The following is an 18,108-nucleotide window of genomic DNA, read 5'->3' as shown; positions in this document are numbered from 1 at the left end:
AGAGGGCGCGTGGGACCCAGACATCCCCACCCCAGCCTTCACCCAGCACAGTCAGGAGTGGGCTCGGGGACACTGCTCTGTAAGACTGCGTGTAATGTGTCTCGTCACGTGCACAGAGACGCATTCTCTTGTCTGCAGCGTGGTAGGGCCCTAGAAAGACCTCGCACGTGGAGTGGCTGTACTGAATCATTTCAAATACAGATCTGGGCTGAAGTGTTCAGATGTTAAGTTTATTCCGTAAGCTTTTGAAGCCACTTTGGACCATGGCCCTGGGAGCTGGCTCTTAGCACCGACCTCGGGAGAGCTCCTGCTTTCTCTAAAGCAGCTCATGCGATTTTAACCAAACTGTGTTTCCTCTCTCGGTGTTTTCTCCACTGTCACTTGCGGATTTTCAGATTATAAGACTGGTTTCGGAGGCAGATTTGGTGTTCAGTCCGAGAGGCAGGACTCCAGTGCTGTGGGGTTTGATTACAAGGAGAGACTGGCCAAGCACGAGTCCCAGCAAGGCACAGTGCTCATCAGCCCCCCACCCCCGCCCCCGCGTCCCGCCCTGCAGTGCAGCCACTTCCAGCACAGACTTCAGGGCTCAGCCCTCCGAGCCACCCACTGTCCCTTGTTGGGGCACATGGGCATTTTAGGCCCAGTTTTACATTGGAGCGATACTTCTGCCCCCATTCTCCCTGTAACCTTTGGGATCTGTGTTTGGTAAAACGTGATCGTAGTTTCCAGGTTATGGCATCCCAACCTCATAACGTGACTAGTTTCTGGCGTGGGGTGTCTCGTCTCCTAGCAGCCTCCTGCAGGAGCTCTTGCTGTGACCGTGACTTCTGTGAGTAATTGAGGAAGTCGCCTTATTGTCTCCGAGACAAGGAGAATGTGTTCGGTTCACCCAGACCATGGGCTCCCACCACAGGCTCGGTGGCAGGCGTGTTCCGTGTGGTTTCTGTGTGTGATTTGTGGTGGTTTTTTTCTTTTTTTTTGGCTCAGAATGAGGGGTGTTTTTGTTTTTTGTTTGTTTTGTTTTTCGATGATACCGTCTATGTATACGTTCACACAGAGCCAAATAGTATGTACACAAGCTAGAAAGAGACAGACGTTTTAGGGTGTATATATTGGTTGTCCAAATGGCAAACGCATTTTTCCTTAGAGCAACTATTTATTACAATTATTGTCAAAATTCGGACTTGGGTTTTAGAACCTGGACACGTGATGGGAAAACGAGTACAGGGCAGAATTCAGGCTTTTGGTCGCAGTGTCAGAGACACGCAACAGCGTTCGGGGGGGTGTGGGGGGGAAGGAGACCGCGTGGCGATGGCCTCGGCCCCACGTGGCGTTAACTCTGCGTGACGGTGACTGTCACGTAGATAGATCTGTGTGGCTACCACATAAGTATTTGGCTGGTAGAATTTCCTGTGGAATTGTTTTTTGAAAAAGCAAGAGAAAGCCTGGGTTGAGCCTCCTTTTTAGCGCTGCCCAGAGGCAGAGTGGGGGGGGGGCGGGCTGAGGCCGGGGCTGGGGGAAGACTGTGCTGGGAAGTGGCTCGCTGCGGGGCCCGCGCGTCCCCTCGGCTCATGCTGCCCACCCCCCCCCAAACCCCCCGAAGGACGCGGAAAGCATGCTCACGCCTCCCCTGCCTCACCGCCTGAGGGCTGCCAGGAGAAACGAAATGCCCTGTGAGACCTGCGAGCACACACTCGCGCAGTGTTTGGGGCTTGTCGTTTCTTCTGGCTCGGGGGGCGTCTTCAGGGCTGTGTCGACCTGTGTGCATGCGTGTGCCGTCGGCACCATGCTTGCCTCAGCCTGAGACGTAAGTGTTGTGTTGTGCCACCTTCCAGACTACGCCAGAGGATTCGGCGGGAAGTACGGGGTACAGAAGGATCGCATGGACAAGGTAGGCATGCCGACCCTGGGCCTGCTGCCTTCTGCCCATGTGTGGGAAGTGTCCCGCTCTGGGTGTCGCCGCGCTGTTGTGTGGCTGCTCCCAGGGGGACGCCTGGCTCGGGTTTTCAGAAGTGCAGACATTGACATCAGGCCTGTGTCATCACCGTGGTGGTGAGGTAGCTACCACGTGTGGCTGGCCTCCTGTGAGGCAGGTCCTGTCCCTGTCCCATTTCAGTCAGGAGTCCCCGCCAGGCAGGCCCAGTGGTGAGGGGCTGGACCGCCATTGCAACCCAGGCACTTTGGCTCAAGAGCCTCTAGGACCCGTGGCTATTTGAATTCAAAGTCGTAAGCCGTAAACCATGTTGGAGAGGAAGTTCCTGGTCACACTGGCCATGTCCGGAGAGCTCAGTACCACACGCGATGGACGCGCGCAGACCCAGAACATCTGCGTCCTTGGATAGCGTCCACCGAGAAGCCGGGTCCTAACCCTTCGGCTGCCTCTTGCAGCTGCTCCATGGAAACACTTGTTTGTTTCCTTCACCAGGGGCTCCTCTGCTGGGCTTGTCACTTCCGACTGGTCCCAGTATCCCAATTGGTTGGTCTTCAGCAAGTCAGATGATTGTTCTAGACTCCAGTGCAGCCATGTCCGAGTATCAGACTTGGGAGTGGGTGTGGCTTCCGTCTCCTGTCATTTCAGCTGAACAGAGACGCAGGCCCCCCTGCCCAGTCCTCTGCCGGGCCCAAGGTCATGGACGGCAGAGCTGGGCCTCATGGAGTTCCGCTCCCATTGTGTTCGGAGCTGCCCACACAGGCAACTGTCATTCAGGGACACCCCCACTTGACCGTGTGGGCCCCGGGAGCGTGTGGCAGGGCACAGGGCTCCGGCTCGGTCTGGGAAGGTCCTCAGGAAGTGAGTGCGAGTTCAGTTGTGGGGGGCGTGGGGAGATTGCCGGAGAAGCGGGGCTGGGAGGTGGGAGCAGAGGCACCTGTGGGACGGGGGCATTGCAGATCCGAGGGTCTAAGAGAAGCTTGTTGGGGTGCACTGCAGAGGGCGGCAGGGGTGAGGCGCTGCTAGGGGCCCCTGCACGGAGCCTGCAGACCAGACCCTGTGAGGTTTCCACTTCATGGATGAGCTCTGAGTGGCCCGGAAAGGTTTGGTGGGCGAGTGGCATGAACGGGACCCGACTTAGAAGCTCCGGGCCGTGGCGTGGCGTTGGGGGGCCAGCGCTGTGAGGCCGTGGCCCCAGTTGGAAGGTGGCTTCTGTGGTGTGAGTGGGGTGCGGTGACGGCTCAGGCCGGGGTTGGGGGCGTGGGAATGAAGCCCTGCCCTCAGCAGCGTGGGTGGTGTGGCCGGGGCTTCATGGGTGAAGGGGAGAAAGGCAGGGCCACCGCGGGGGGCGATGGAGGAGCAGCTGTGGGCGTGGCGAGGGCGGGTGGCTGGGGGACGGGCGCACGTAGGTGAGGACAGTGCAGCCAGACAGGTGTGCGTGCAGGTGTGGAGTGGGGGCTGGTGGGACACCAGGGGAGGAGCCTGCAGAGTGGTGACGGGCCCAGGGCTGCACCTGCAGGTGGCAGTGGTCAGGCTGGTGGCAGGAGACTGGGAAGGGCGCCCAGTGAGATGGGGGCACCCACGGGTCCGGCGGTGCTGGTCTGAGGGGTCACCCTGCAGTGGTTCTGCGGGTGTGGTCACGTTTGGGTGACCACGTCTGAGTGATGTGGTGGCCCTTCGAGTCCTGGAGAGGGCTTTTTTCGGGGTCTGGAGGGGGAGTTTGGAGGGGTCTGGGCTGTGTGGGGAGGGGAGCCACGGAGTCAGCCGCTTCCGGCCTCCTTCACCCCGTGGTCCAGGTAAGCTGCGCAGTGGTCGCCCAAACGGGGGGTGCTGTTTTAAGATGGAAGAGACCAGAGCATCTTGGGGATGTGTAGGGAGACCCCGGGGGGGACACGAGGAACGTGGGGTCCCTGGGAGGTGGCCTCGGGCAGGAGGTTGAGAGGCCTGTGCGTGGCAGTGAGTGTGGCTCCTGTTAACCGTGATAGAGGGAACCACCTATCTGTGGGCGGGAGGTAGGGGTCACGGTGTGTGAGGAGGAGAGAAAGCGCCCCCTGATCCGCCTTTTCTGTCTTGGTAGAATGCTTCCACCTTTGAGGATGTCACCAAGGTAGCCTCCACTTACCAGAAGACGGTCCCCGTGGAAGCAGGTAAGTCCTAGCAGACCCCCAGCAGCACTACGGTTTTCCCAGGAGGAAATTCCATGCTGGGGGTTGTTCCCGGGAAAACGCCGAGGACAGAGGGTCATTGGCAGATGGGAGCGGGAGAGATGGAGCGTTGATGGGAGCGTGTCTTCGGGAAAGCCTTGGTGACCCTTTTGATGGAAGGTGTCGCGGAGGGTCAGTGCGCCTTTCAGACACAGTGTGTGGCAACTCCCTGGCAGTAGGGTCTGTTCTGGGGGGTGCTTCCCGAAGCAGAGCTGGTCACTGGCACGTCCGCAGGCGCCTCCTCACTGCCGGGGACCAGGTTCTGCGAGGCCCTGCAGCCCCTGCAGCCCCCGCCAGCCAGTGTGCCTGTCAGCCGCGGCCAGGACCGGAGGCCTGTGCCCTGACGCCCGCGCTGACGGGGACGAGCTCTCCTGTCCCCACTCATGGGCCCAGCACCAGGCTGCTTGTGGTCTGACCTTGAGGGGACGGCTGCGTGTGAAAGCGCCTGTGGGGCACGCGGTCCCGTCCCGGGGCCCTGCCCTCCACGGTACGGTTAGCTGGAGAAAACCTTACCCATGATTGAAAGTGGTGATAAACCGAAAGTAGGAAGAAAGGCACCTTTGTCAACTGGGTGCCCAGGGCAGCGGTGCTCAGACTTGGTGGTCAGGACACGGGCTTGCGTGAGGTCATAGAGGACCCCAGAGAGAAGCTGTGGACGTGGGTTATGTCTGCTCATCTTTACTGGGTTAGGATATAAACAGAAGATGCTGAAGTTTTATTAATTCAAAATGATAAAACCATCACATGTTAATACTGTTTATGAGAAAAGTACATTTTCAAAACAAAACGTAGGAGGATGGCACTGTTTTGCATTTCTGTAAATGTCCTTCATATGAGACAGTTGGATTCTGACAGCTTTTGCTGCTGTGACAAATCAGGATGTTCAGGAAGAAAATAGGGACTCATCCAGATCTGCCGCCGCGAAAGAGAAGGGTGTCACCATAGCCTCCTCGGGTCCTGTGGGCGCTCTCCTTTGAGGCCACCCAGGCAGTGCCTGAGTGGTTCTCTCATAGCGTGGTTTGTAACTCATACTGGTCATTTGGAAAATACTGCATCACTGACTTCTGTGATCTCCCAATGGTGAATTTCAGTTCATTATACAGTATCCAAAAAACTACCTTCATTAAGGTTACCATCAATCGTATCAGAAAGTCTTTAAGTAAAATTGGGAGATTGCCGTGCTCATGGTGGCAGGTCCACGTTTTCCAGATGGGGCTTGAAAGCTGAATTGTCCCATTGACAGCAGTTACCGCAGTGGCTTTTCTGTTTGTTTGTTTTGGAAAAAATGTCTGCCACAGACACAAGCGGACATGAGTCCATGAGTTCAACTTGCTGCTCGGACAGTCCACACGGTTTCCCTTGTGACGAGCGCCGAGCGTCCCTGCTCAGCAGCAGTAGTGTGTGTACCCTCCCATTTGTCACTGTAAAGATCCAGAGCTGTGTGCTCCAGGGCTGAGATTCGGTCAACATCAGTACTTTCTGCTGTCTTATCAAGGGCATCACTACGGGAAGTTGGGTTTGTTTTCCTTGAGTGTGTGGTGGTGAAGCATACAGCGCCGTTTGGAATATAAAAGTGCCCCAAATACCAGGCTCGTGCTATTCGTCCATCCCCCCGACTGCAGTGGACAGAAAGGCACAGGGCTGGTTCGTGGTGGCCGGGCTGGGTCGGCATCCGGGGACGTCTCCCTTCGCGGTCGTTCCCACGGGTGGTCACCCCATGAGTGGCGCTGGTCGGGGAGACGGGGGTGTTGTCGTCAGATGGAAACCTCTCCTCCCCTCCCCTCTAGTGAACAGCAAAACCAGCAACATCAGAGCTAACTTTGAAAACCTCGCGAAGGAGAAAGAGCAAGAAGACAGGCGGAAGGCGGAAGCGGAGAGGGCGCAGAGGATGGCGAAGGAGCGACGGGAGCAGGAGGAGGCCCGTCGGCAGCTGGAGGTGAGTGAGAGGCCGCGCCGCCGGGCTCCGGCGAGTGCACGTGCGCGGGCCCTGGGCCTCGGCTTGGGCTGCTCCCTCTGGTCCAGAGCGCTTCGCTAGGAAGCACTTGGAACTCCCGCTTAAATTAAGTCTGCGCTCTTAGAAACTTGAACTTGTAGCCGCACGTATCGAGTCTGTGGACCACCAGGTACTAGTAGACAGCTGAGCTTGCTGTTCTGTGCACGGTGGCCCGCGAGTCTTTCCCAGCTGTCGGCCTTCGTGTCTGCATCTCGCTGTTGCCCTCTCCCTGCACTGAGCTCCTGTCCCGGTTTCCCCAGCAGCCCCCGTCCTCCCCCGTCGCCTTGCAGCCCGCGCTCTTTCCGGGAGGAAGTTGGGGACAGAAGAGGGGTCCCCGTGAGAAGCAGGGTGGTCTCCTTTGTAGCCCTTACTCCTGTCACCTAGTCAGCTGCTGCTTCGTGGGGCTCCGTACTGTTCGTCCACTAGAGAAAGTGGGGTGGGAGAGGAGGAAGTACGCAGGACGGCGTGGGCTTTGGCCTTCCTGGAGCTTTCCCGATGGTCCGGATGGCTGACGGCTCTGGTTCTCATGCTCTCCTGCTCACTGGGCAGCCACTAACGGTGGCAGGTCAGCTCACTGATCTGTAAAATGCGGGTGGAAACACTTGCACAACTCTTGCTGGGGTAGTTAGGACATAGAATCTGAAATAATGCACACGCAGTTGTTTGGTAAACTGGAAAGCCCTACTTACCCCGGGGGCATTTTCTCCCCCATCAGTCAGTGGCTGAGCCTCTGGAAACGCCATTGAGGGAGGGTGGAGGGTGAGAAAACTAAGATGCAGCAGGCAGGAAGTGAATGGACTAAGCCCGGATGTGCACGCACGTGCCGCTTCACCACAGCGACGCGCTCTCAGAAGCGTGTCGTGGCGATGTTGGGGTGCGGGCGTCGCAGAGGGCACGTGCGCGCACCGGGGTGGGTAGCCACACCGCGCCCCGGGCTGCGTGGCACACCCGTCGTCTGGGCGGGCTCGTGACTCGTTACGCGCACAGAAGTTGGAATAATGAATTTGTTACCATTTATCAGTCCTTAAATTGCTAGAAACTTTTAAAGATCTCTCTCCTTCATGGTGTTTAGTAAGATGTTTGTTGGTTTTTCTTTGTTGTTTAACACACAGATCGACACTATAAGTCACCTTTTCCCGAAATCCTGGTCGTGTTTTCAAATAATTAATGCGTTCCTCGTTTTATACCTTGGTGTTTGATCCCTTGTCCCTGAGTCCCTTCAGCATCCAAACGGTGCCCAGGATCGGCTGCTGGAGAAGAATCCTCGCTCGGTCATTATCCAGCCTCTTTCCTTTCGCGCTTCCCTTGCTGTCCCTTCCGCTGTGTTGTCCTGTTTCCAGCCTGTCACCCTTGTCACCGGTGTCTCCCCTCCCCTCCCAGCACAGCACTGCTCACTCAGGACCCTCGTGGTTTGTGGGAAGACGCCCCACAAGTAGGATTGCCAATGGCACACGTCTCAGTACCCTGGCATGCGGGACACCAACATGGGCCCCATGGGCGTGACTCAGGCTCGGTAGCCTGCCCCCGAGAAGGTGTGTCTCTGTACCAGCCGGGGCTGTCACAGACCCTTGTCCAGGGGACTCAGATGGAAACCAGCGGCCTCTCTGGAAGCCCACCCCCCCGCCCCTTGCTGGCGCAGCCCCTTCAGGAAAACTCTCCTGCCTCCCGTGTTTGATGGTTCCGAGTGATGTCAGATTTGTGACTGCTGGTGGCGCCATCGGTCAGGGTCCCCCGGGTGGAGAGCTGTGCCGGATGAAGTTCTGTACGAGACAGCACTTCCGTAGTCCCCGTTCCCGAGGCGGCTTGCTCGAGGGCCTGCTGCTGCTCCCTGGTGGGTGTCCCGGGCGTGCCACTCACTGGTCTTGCACCTCAGTGTCCTCAACTGTGACATGGAGAAGAAGCCAACCCCCTGGCCGCCAGCTCCGTATCCTGTGGCTGCTGCATCTCATGACCACAACTTGGTTAAAACGACACGCGGTTCTGACAGGTGTCGCGTTCCTGGGGAGGCTCCAGGGATAGTCCGTTCCCTGCCTTCCCAGCCGCTAGAGGCGCCCCCAGTCCTGGCTGTGGCCCCTTCTTGCCTCTCCGTTCATCAGCACTTTTCCTGATCACTTCTTCTCGTCTGCATTCCCTTTTGCCACGTGAGGTTACGTACTCAGGATCTGGGAGTGGGACGTCGACATCTTTGAGGGGCCAGTATTCTGTCCACCGCAGTCTGCCTCTGGACCCCAAAGGTTCATGTCTGTCCGTCCTACGTGCAAAATACATTCACCCCACTTGAAAGGTCCCCAAAGCCTCGGTGCATTATAGCATCAGCTCAAAGCCCCAGATCTCCTCGTCTAAATCAGCTGAGTCAGGAATGGGGGGACACAGTCACAGCTCTGACAGCACGCTTGCCTTCTGACTGAGCCACATAAACCTGTTTATATGGTGGTGGCAGGAGGCCTGTGGGCCCCTGAGGCTCTGTTGGCAGTGCTTGGCTGACAGCATGACCTTCATTCAAAGCAGAGTTACACTTACACCCCCGGGTGCTTCAGCTCCATGCGGGGGTCTGCTCTTTCCTCTGGCACTGAGTGTGCCCTGATCTGGGTGCGCCCATCTCCTGGCCACTGTCAGTGATCCAGGGGGACCCGGCAGTGTTCTGACGGCTGCTTGTCTTTCTGTTGCAGGAGCAAGCCAGAGCCCAGAAGCAAACCCCGCCCGCGTCCCCCACTCCACAGCCCGTCCAGGAGAGGCCGCCTTCGAGCCCCATCTATGAGGTTGGTGTCACCATTCCGACTCCGCAGACACCCTTCCCAGCTCGTGCCACGTGGACAGAGGCATCCCCTCCACCGCTCTGCTTTGCCTGTCCTGACAGGGCAGCCTGGAGCGCACGGCACGCCTCTTACCCCCCGCGGACCCCAGCTGGGCCCCCCTACCTCCCCCAGCTGCTATCCCCCAGTGAGGTCTCCTGATGCCACGGGGTCACGATTTCTGGTCTCACTTCCTCTGCTGTTGTCACGCTGACCACACTCCCTTCTAGAACCCACATCCCCAGCACCGAGCTGCTTCTCTCCCACGAGACCTCCCTTCACTGGCCGCCCCTCCAGCTCCCTCGTCTCCTTCAGCCCGGAGACTGTCCTCGGCCCTTTCTCCTCTCCTGTCATCAGAGCCTTGTGACCAATGGCCTCTGTCCCAAAGACCCGCCGACACGATCCCCGTGTGCTCCCCTCATCTCTGACCAGCGGCCTCCCTCCCTCCTTCCCTGCACCTCAGTCTCCAGCCTCCTGCACGAGCTGTACGTGCACCTGCCTCTCCCAGGTGCCCCTCTGCACCACCGTCCAGGACCACGCCCAGTCGAGACCTGAATCCCGTCCCCTCTCTGTCCCCGCAGCCACTGTCCTGGTTCACACACCTGTCTTCTTTCACCTGGATGTCATCACTCAGAGGTCATTGAGTCACAAGGGATGAAAACTAACTCAGCTCACCTGAGGCATAAAGGGGACGAGGACCGTGGAGAGCTCTGGGCTGGGGCAGTGGGCCTGGGGGGTCCTGGGAGGGGGGACCGCGGTCTCATCACCACTAGGGTCTTCTCCTTGAGCTGCTGCTTCCTCTGTATGGCAGCTGTGTCCTCCAGACTCCTGGGCAGGTGTGGACGTGGCGTTGTAGCTCTAATCCAGTGGAAAGGGGGGCCTCGAGCCGTCCGCCCTTGTCACGTTCCACTGCTGGGCCAGTCACTGAGAAGCTGTTCCTTTGAGAAGTCCGGTTGACATGCTGTCCTTAGCGTGGAGGGAAGTGCGTCCTGCGATCGGCAGCCCTGGCGGGTCACGTGATGTGCAGAGGGCGGGGCTGTCGCCAGAAGGTAGAGGAGGGCGATGTCCCACGCCATGGTCCTTGTGATGTCCCCACCACTACCTTCTCGTGATAGCCCCACACCATGCCTGGCTTCTAACGTCCAGTCTTCCCTTCGCCCAGAGGAGACTCAGGGCCTGTCACTTCCTAGCAGTTGAACCGTTCAGTGGCCCGGAGGTGGCGTCCCCTCTCTCTCTGGCCTCCGTGAGAAGCCCGTGCCTGACACTGGCTCTTACTGGGGCCTCTCCGTGTAGGCCTTGCTTTTCTGAGCCACGAGGGTTCCTTCAGATGGACTCTGGTCAGAAAGGCTGCGTAAAGCCACTGTTGATGGGAAATAACTCGGAACTTTGGTTGGGGCTCAGGAGTCACGGTGAGGGGTCAGTGCTGTGCATTTCGTCTGCACTTGCAGGTGGCCCATTGGTCACACCCTCCACTTGAGGGTTCGGTTAGGACAGTCCCGCCGTCTGCAGGCTGGGCTGCTCTGGGCAGCGCGATGAGTGACGCTGTGAAGCCGCTGTGAGAGGAAGGAGGGCTGGCTGGCCGGCCCTCCGCTGCTTTGGGGGGCCTGGAAATGGCCGCTGGGACGCAGGCATCGGTTCCTGGCAGGCGTGTGGGCCTAGTTACTGCAGGACTTCAGGGTGTTGGGGTATGAGGAGGGGTTTTTCAGGAGGAAGTGGCACGTGGTCTTCCCGACAGTACTGTACCACGATTAGAATCCGAGCCTTCTCCAAACGTCAGCTGATAATGGCTCCTTAGCCTGTTTTCTCAGTCCCGCCTGGGACTTAGTGGTCCGTGTGTCAGAGACCCAGCACAGGTCACGTGAAATGTCTCCCTGACTCTTCCCCCAGGACGCGGTCCCGTTCAAGGCCGAGCAGCCGAGCAGCAGAGGCCCCGTGGGCCAGCCTGAGCCTGAGTACAGCCAGGGGCCCACCGACTATCGAGAGGCCAGCAGCCAGCAGGGCTTGGCCTACGCCCCCGAGGCCGTCTACGAAACCACGGAGGCCCCGGGCCACTACCAAGGAGGTACGGGGGTCTCCTGCACTGATCCCGGGGGAGGGGTGCCCGTTAAGTTCCTCTGTGAACATGGTCTCACGTCCCCGTTGACTAACCTGCCCCCCTAGACCTCAGGGGGCTTGGTACGGCCTCCTGTGGGGGTTCCAGGAAGCTCCCTGCTTGTGTTGGGGGTGCTGGGTAGACATGGGCGTGAAGGAGGAAGGGACTTCTGCTGTTGAGCGTGTTCCAGAGCGGAGAGCCCAGCCCTAGGCGGCCCGAGGGTCCGGGGGTCCTCAAAGATGGGTTCCGTGCCCTCTGAATCCTCACAGGTAGTCTAGGTGGGTGAGCAGTACACCCGGCCTCTATTTTCAAAGGCAAGCTTTCCTGTAATGTGTTCGGCCAGACTTAACCAGGCCCCTCACCCACTGGGAGTAACAGGAGAACTGGGATCAGCAGAGCCGGGACCTGTTCCCCGAGGGTGGCGGGAGGTGTCTGATCAGCTCTGCCTCCCGCTGGCCATTTACTTCCCATGTTACGCCCTTCCTGAAAGTGCTAAACCTTAAAAATTTAAACACCACACCCTGAAAGCTGTCTCGATACCTGTCAAGATAACGGTGTCACCGGGGGTGTCAGCGCTGGGAACTGGGGTGCGCTCCTTACACCTGGAGTCCTGTGGCTAGAAGGTGCCTGACGCCCCACAGCCCACTGTCCCCAGTAGCTCCCAGCGCTTCCAGCCACGTGTCTCCTGACGCTTCCTGACCCCGCCCTTGGGAAGGGCTCTAGCAGTGAAAACCGTTTCTCTTTAGAGGAAAACGCCTATGACGAGTATGAAAACGACCTTGGGATCACAGCCATCGCGCTCTATGACTACCAAGCAGGTGAGGGACCCACAGCGGCACGGGGGGGGGGGGGGGGGCTCAGCACCATTTCCCAGGAGCTCGTCGTGTACGAATCTGACTTAAAGTGTTAGTACAGGGTTTTAAATAACTTAAAATTAAAAAAAAAAATTTATTTTGAAATAATTTCAGTTACAGAAGTCCCGTCTCTCTGTCTGTAGACGCATGCACGCACACGCATACATGCACGTACACACACCCGTTACCTTTGGTCATTTTCTGAACCATCTGCAGCTACAGTTGTAGGGATGCCCAATGCCCCCTAAAACCCTGGTGTGAATTCCCCCAAACCAAGGACACTGTGCCCCATAAAAGGACACTCGAGCCTCCAGGTGAGAAAGTCACCATTGAAACACGTCTACAGACTGGTCACATTTTATTGGCCGTCCTAACATCACCTCTTGTCCCGTTTGGGCGAGTTCCCTGCATTTCCCTGTCACCTCTGGTCCCCTCCACCTGCAGTAGCCCGTAGCCTCTGCCTGCCCTTCAGGTCCTTGGCACCTTTCACTCTGGGGTGACCCACGGCCCAGCTGAGGCCCTGCCCTCCTGGCACGGAGGCCCCAGACATGCTTTGCCCTCTGCACCCTGCAGCACCCGGGCCCACGACACCTGTCACCCCTCCTTCCGTCCCACATAGTGCTGTGCACTGTCCCCTGGTCCGTGGGTGTCGGCCAAATGCCACCGCACAGTCCCCGTTTCTCCCTGTGCAGCTGATGAGCCTGGTGGCCCCCCTGCGTCCTTTCACCTCAGACTTGCAGCCCCAGCCCTGCTGGGGCGCTTCTCCACTCCCGTCCGGCCTCCTGTCTTGGTGGCTGGCACCGCCTACCCCATGTATGCACGTACACGTACGTTTATTTATACGTGTGTGGATTCTGGGAGACTTAGGGGTCGACGTCATTTTTCAAACATCGCCAGTTGTCCCGCTCCTCCCATGCCAGCCTCAGCTTCTTCCTCAGTGCCCCGCTGCAGCGAGAAGCCTGGCTGTCGGGAGTGGGCACATTCACGTCCCTGCCCCGCACACCGTTTCAGGCCTGAGAGTGGGTGGGCTCAGTGCTCGACGCGTGGGAAGGGCTCTGCGGCATCTTGGTCGTGCCGCTGGCTGTGTGGCAGACCACAGCCCTTGCCCCAGCGCAGACCAACTCCCAGGGGGATGCCGCTGGCTCCTGGGGCTGGTGGGCCTCCTCCTGGCAGGGCAGGGCAGGGCATGCTGAATGTCACCGTCACTCTGTGCCTCTTCCTTAGCGGGCGATGATGAAATCTCCTTCGACCCCGATGATGTCATCACCAACATCGAGATGATCGATGACGGCTGGTGGCGTGGCCTGTGCAAGGGCAGGTACGGGCTCTTCCCGGCCAACTACGTGGAGCTGCGGCAGTAGGCAGCCGCCCGCCGCGACCAGTCCTGCCCGCCTGTCGGCCCTTCAGGGCAGGGAGGGGAGTGTACGTACTGCTTTTATATTTAATACTCTCGCCGATGCTTTTGAAAATGTTTATGCCACAGAATTTGCTAATATATTGTAATCGTGTTCCTTAGGAGGACTTTGGGAATTGTTTTTATGCATTTAAGGTGTTTTCTTTTGTTGCCAAATTGAGTGTCACGTGGAGCCACTTCAGGGACCCTTAGTTCTCCTGAGTGCACGCTGGCCTTGTCCCCGTGTTCAGCGGGGGCGCCCGTGACAAACTCGCCGTCTTTCACTTCATCGCCTGCCGCTCCGACAATGGCCGTGTGGCTGTTAGGCCCGGATCACTGTCCCTGGAAGGAAGTCCTCGAGTCTCAGTGTTGGGAGGAAGAGGGAAGGGCACGACAGTCTGAATCGAGGAAATTGCTAGAAAGTAGGCGAGCTTTAACTCCAGGTGGAAAGCCTTTCATTCTCTGAAATCCCACAGACGAGTTCAGCAGCAACCCCGCGCTTTGTCCCGCGTGTCCCTTCTTGTCGGTCCCTCAGCTCCCCTGGACGCCCCAGCCACCCGGGGCTGTTGAGCCCCTGTCTCTGCCCCCGCAGTGCAGTGTCACCCAGTCCCTTCAAGACTGCCCCCGCCGCTTTCTCCATCTCCGGGATTTGGGGGCCTGCACGTGGCTCATGTCACTGGGACATGTGTCTGTTGGACGGAAAACAGGCCACTTTGCTGCCGGACACAGGTGCCTTCCTTCTCGTAAACTGCCAGGAACGCCTTCCCAGGGAGGGAGCCATGCTGTTTTGCCAAAGCATCATGTTGAGTGACAGTAAAATGTGACTGACTTGCTGAAAACAGGAAGCGAGCAGGAGCGGTGCTCCCGGCGTCTGGGACAGTGACTGGCGGGCGTTTTCTTCCCCGAGGGGCAGTTGTGTGTCATCCTCGCTTTCCCACAATTCGGTCGGGTTTATATGCAATCACCGTATGTAAATTTCTGTAGCACACATCATAGGTATGATTTTTTTAAATTAAATATTGAAAATAAACTCTTTTTGATCCACTGGCTGCTGACCCGCTCTGGCCTTTGGTTGACGAGGAAGAATGCGGCTTTACTGGCAGCCCCACGCCGCTCGCTGGCCCCCGAGCCCAGTGGTAGCAGCATCTCCCCTCTGTCAGCTCCGACCAACTAACGGAGCCCACTAACGGCGTGCTCCCAAAAGGGCGATCTTTATGAGGCGGAATGTATTACTCTCGCACATCGTCAGTTTTTTGGATAAGGGTTCCACGCAGAATAGGAAATGCTCTATTTAAAAATGATTTCTGAGGGCCGGCCCGGTGGCTCAGGTGGTTGGAGCGCCGTGCTCCTAACGCCGAGGTCACCGGTTCGATTCCCACATGGGCCAGTGAGCTGCGCCCTCTACAGCTAAGACTGTGAACCACAGCTCTCCCTGGAGCTGGTGTGTTGCTGTGGGTCGGAGGTCGGCGTGGGCTGCCGTGTGACACGGTGAACGGCCGGCAGCCATCGTGAGCGGCCGGCAGGCGAGAGCTGCCGTGAGATGCTGTGAGTGGCCGACCAATGACCGGCGACCGACTGCCTCAGCCGGGGGGAGAGGCGGGGAGCACAAGGCTCCTAACACCAGCGTGGCCAGGGAGCTGCGTCCTACACAACTGGACTGAGAGACAACGGCTCGAACTGGAGGGGGAGGAGAGAGGAAGAAAGGGGGGAAAACAGTATTAAAATCATTTCTGAAGTCCCATTCTCAGACTAAATCCCCAGCTGGTTTCACTGTGGCCAAAAGCAGTGTTTTCCTTGGGATGCAGGAAGAACGTGGGGGGAAACAGCAGCTCTGAGCAGGGGCTTTGGCGAGCTCGGAGGCCTGCACCCCGGCTCCTGGACCTGCCCTGGGCGGACCACCGCTGGCTGGTTAGACAAGGAGCAGGAGGCAGATGCGGGACACCACGGGCTGAGTGGTCCTCGCTCCTGGTCATGGCAGTTCCTGCTTTGGAGCCCCCCGGACGCCGGAGGGGCCAGGTGTTGTCCCAGTTTCCATGGCGAAGGGCAGGCTTCTCATGGGCCGCTCGTGTGGCAGAGCGAGGATGTGGAGGCTTCTGGAAAAGCTGCTCTCACCGTCCCCAGAAGGTATGGGATGGTGCAGATCACAGACACTCCAAATGAGCGCCCTTCCCTTTACAGGAGCCGGGGGTCACCCACGGCCACCACAGGTAATTGTAGGGACAGGGCCACACCCCGAGTCCTGGCTGCGGCCACTCCTCTTCCTGATCTTGTGGGGTTCTTCTCGACACCCTGCTAGCTGTGTCCTGTGGGTGGTCTCGCAGCTCCCAGGGCCGCACCGACCCTCCCAGGTGAGCTGGGCCCCCTCCTGGGCCTGGCTTTGGCTCTTGCCTGGGGGCGGCCTACACGCTCAGGTAGGCGTGGCTGCATCCCTTTCAAGGTAAAGCGGAGGGAGTGTCCACAGTGACTCAGGCAGGGATCAGCCAGGGTGACAGTGGCATTGTCCTCTTCAAATTCAGGAATCAAGTCGGCACTGGCTATGGCCCATCTGCCTCTTCAGGCCTGCTCCCCACGCTGGTGGGAGCTGACCGGTGGCTCCGTGGGCCACCTGGGCTTGTCTACAGCAGCTGGGATCAGGGCAGGGGGCCTGGGTTTCCTGGGATCATCCCCTGCCTGCCAGGAACCCCCACGAGCCTTCTGGCTGTGCTGACTTGTGCCCCACCCCAGGGCCCTTTCAAGCCTGGGGACAACAGACCCCAGGTGTCCCCCGGACACTGCACCCTCCCTATACGTCCCTGTGCCCTGCTCTCCTCCCATGACAATGGCACACGCTCCATGCTCGAGCTGTGGGGGCCCAACAGGAGGCCCCGTGCCGCAAGTCGGGTGTGTCCTGCAGTTACTGGGGTGGGAGCAGGTGCTGCCCAGCAGGTGATTGCAGCCTCCTGTGGGGGACGCTGGTCCTGAGGAACTGGGGCCAGGAAGTTCCCCATGATGGGGTGGGGTACAGGATGTGGCAGGAAGCCCCTGCTGGCTCAGTGCCTGCTCGGGCCCTGCCTGTGACCACGGTGGGAAGAGGGCGTGCCAGAAGCTCAACAGGGACGGACACATTTTGGCCACATCTGTGTGTGGCTACTGACCAAGCACGGCCGGGCGGCCTGTCACCTGCAGTCACCCCCTCTTAATCTTACCCACTTTCCTTTCAGATGGGTGGTTTTAAACTCAACCCACCACCTCCTGTGTGGAGGTCACCATCATCCCTGGGCCCCTCTGGCGTGAGGGCGATCCAGGGGACAGCTTCTCTGCTGACGCTCCAGGTGGAGAGGTGACTGTGGCCCACAGAGGGCAGCCTCTGGGCAGCTTGCATGTGCCCCTGCAGTGGGGTGAGCCTGGTCGGGCAAGTGCATTTGCTTCTGGAAGGGCCAGTGCTACCTGCGCCTGGATGCAGGGAATGAGCGTGTCATTGTGTCTTATTCCCACGGGGGAGTGGTGCCACAGCCGAGGATATGACCGACAGGTGTGACCCCGGAGACGGGTGGGCACGGGCACATCAGGGAGCCCAGCTCAGAAGGAGCCCCGTTCCGCTTCTCCAGAGGCCCGTCGGACACGCTGCGTGGGGCGCACGTTTTGGTACCGGCACTGCTTGGCTGACGTTCGGCTCGGTGTGTCCCTCTGAGAAAGAATAAAACTAACTAACCTCCCCTTCCTGGTTAGGTACTTGCAGCAGTCGTTCCCACTTGAGTTTTTGGAAATGTTTTGCCTGGATGCACCTTAGTGAGCTGACGGAATAAACTGTGTTTCAACAGTGCATTTTAGGAATTCATACTTGTTTTCCTCGAAAACACTAGGCTGTCCTAATCTTACAATCTCAGTCCCGTGTTTTAAATTCTGCTTTTGTTCTTTTCCCATTATCCTTTTGGGTATTTCTTCTGACCTGTTTGTTCTCCCCTGGGAAGACTGTGAAAATGACACATGGAAAGGAATGTGGACAAATAAAGATAGGCTGAATGCTACCATGTTTCTGTGAAAATAAGACCTAGCCAGACCATCAGCTCTAATGCGTCTTTTGGAGCAAAAATTAATATAAGACCCGGTCTTATTTTACTATAAGACTAGGTCTATAATAAATACAATACAATACAAATACAAATCCAATACCGGGTCTTATGTTGATTTTTCCTCCAAAAGACGCATTAGAGCTGATGGTCCGGCTAGGTCTTATTTTCGGGGAAGCGCGGTAAGTTTCTTTCCTACCCACTACCAGCGCTGTAATACTGCTTATTCAGTTAATGTTTAATGCCACGTGGGGGGATTGTCGTTGGTGAGCTGTGAGGGGATTTCCCCCTAATGGACGCCCCCTCCAGATTTAACATCTGTCCGTACTTGGTGTTACTTAAACTTCCTGGGAAATACTGGAACACTGCCTTCTGAGTGGGCTGGTAACCCTCGGTGGGCAGAACAGCTACCTCCCAAAGGTCCCATGTCACCCTACATGGCAGGGGGTATCAGGTCACCAACCAGGGAGACTATTTGGGATTCCCCAAGGGCCCAGTGTCATCCCACGAGGCCTTCAAAGTGGAAGGGAGGCCGGAGAAGGGATCCAAGTGATGGAGTGGCAGGACCGACCCATCCTGGCTGGTCCTGCAAGTGGAGGGAGGGGCCACGCGCCACGGAACGTGGGAGCCTCTAGAAGCTGGGAAAGGCTGGGGACGGACTCCCTGGGTCACTGAGTAAGAAATTTCCCTCTCAAAAGGTCTGCCATAGCTTATACAGGAGAGCGTGTTTCTTCTCACACTTGCCGAGTTCGAATATTTTAAAAGTCTTAAATCGGACAATCTAATAAGTGAAAATGCATA

General features: G+C 58.0%; 1 protein-coding gene across 2 annotated transcripts in view; it reads left to right on the top strand.

Annotated features, from left to right (window-relative positions):
- The window catches only part of CTTN (cortactin), a 29,705-nt gene extending 15,400 nt beyond the window's left edge, over positions 1-14,305 (top strand). Inside the window, exons 11-18 of one of the 2 annotated variants that reach the window (XM_033120297.1) lie at positions 396-506; positions 1,836-1,891; positions 4,008-4,077; positions 5,922-6,070; positions 8,797-8,886; positions 10,807-10,981; positions 11,758-11,829; positions 13,090-14,305. In XM_033120297.1, coding sequence (XP_032976188.1) covers positions 396-506; positions 1,836-1,891; positions 4,008-4,077; positions 5,922-6,070; positions 8,797-8,886; positions 10,807-10,981; positions 11,758-11,829; positions 13,090-13,226 — 860 coding nt within the window. In that variant the 3' untranslated portion in view covers positions 13,227-14,305. The remainder of the gene's footprint in view (positions 1-395; positions 507-1,835; positions 1,892-4,007; positions 4,078-5,921; positions 6,071-8,796; positions 8,887-10,806; positions 10,982-11,757; positions 11,830-13,089) is intronic. The other variant, XM_033120298.1, reaches the window with a different exon arrangement.
- The last annotated feature ends 3,803 nt before the right edge of the window (positions 14,306-18,108 follow it).

The sequence above is a fragment of the Rhinolophus ferrumequinum genome, chromosome 11 (genome assembly GCF_004115265.2).
Source record: "Rhinolophus ferrumequinum isolate MPI-CBG mRhiFer1 chromosome 11, mRhiFer1_v1.p, whole genome shotgun sequence".
Taxonomy (NCBI): Eukaryota; Metazoa; Chordata; class Mammalia; order Chiroptera; family Rhinolophidae; genus Rhinolophus; species Rhinolophus ferrumequinum.
Note: the sequence above shows the minus strand (reverse complement) of the source record. Positions and strands in the feature narration are given on the sequence as shown.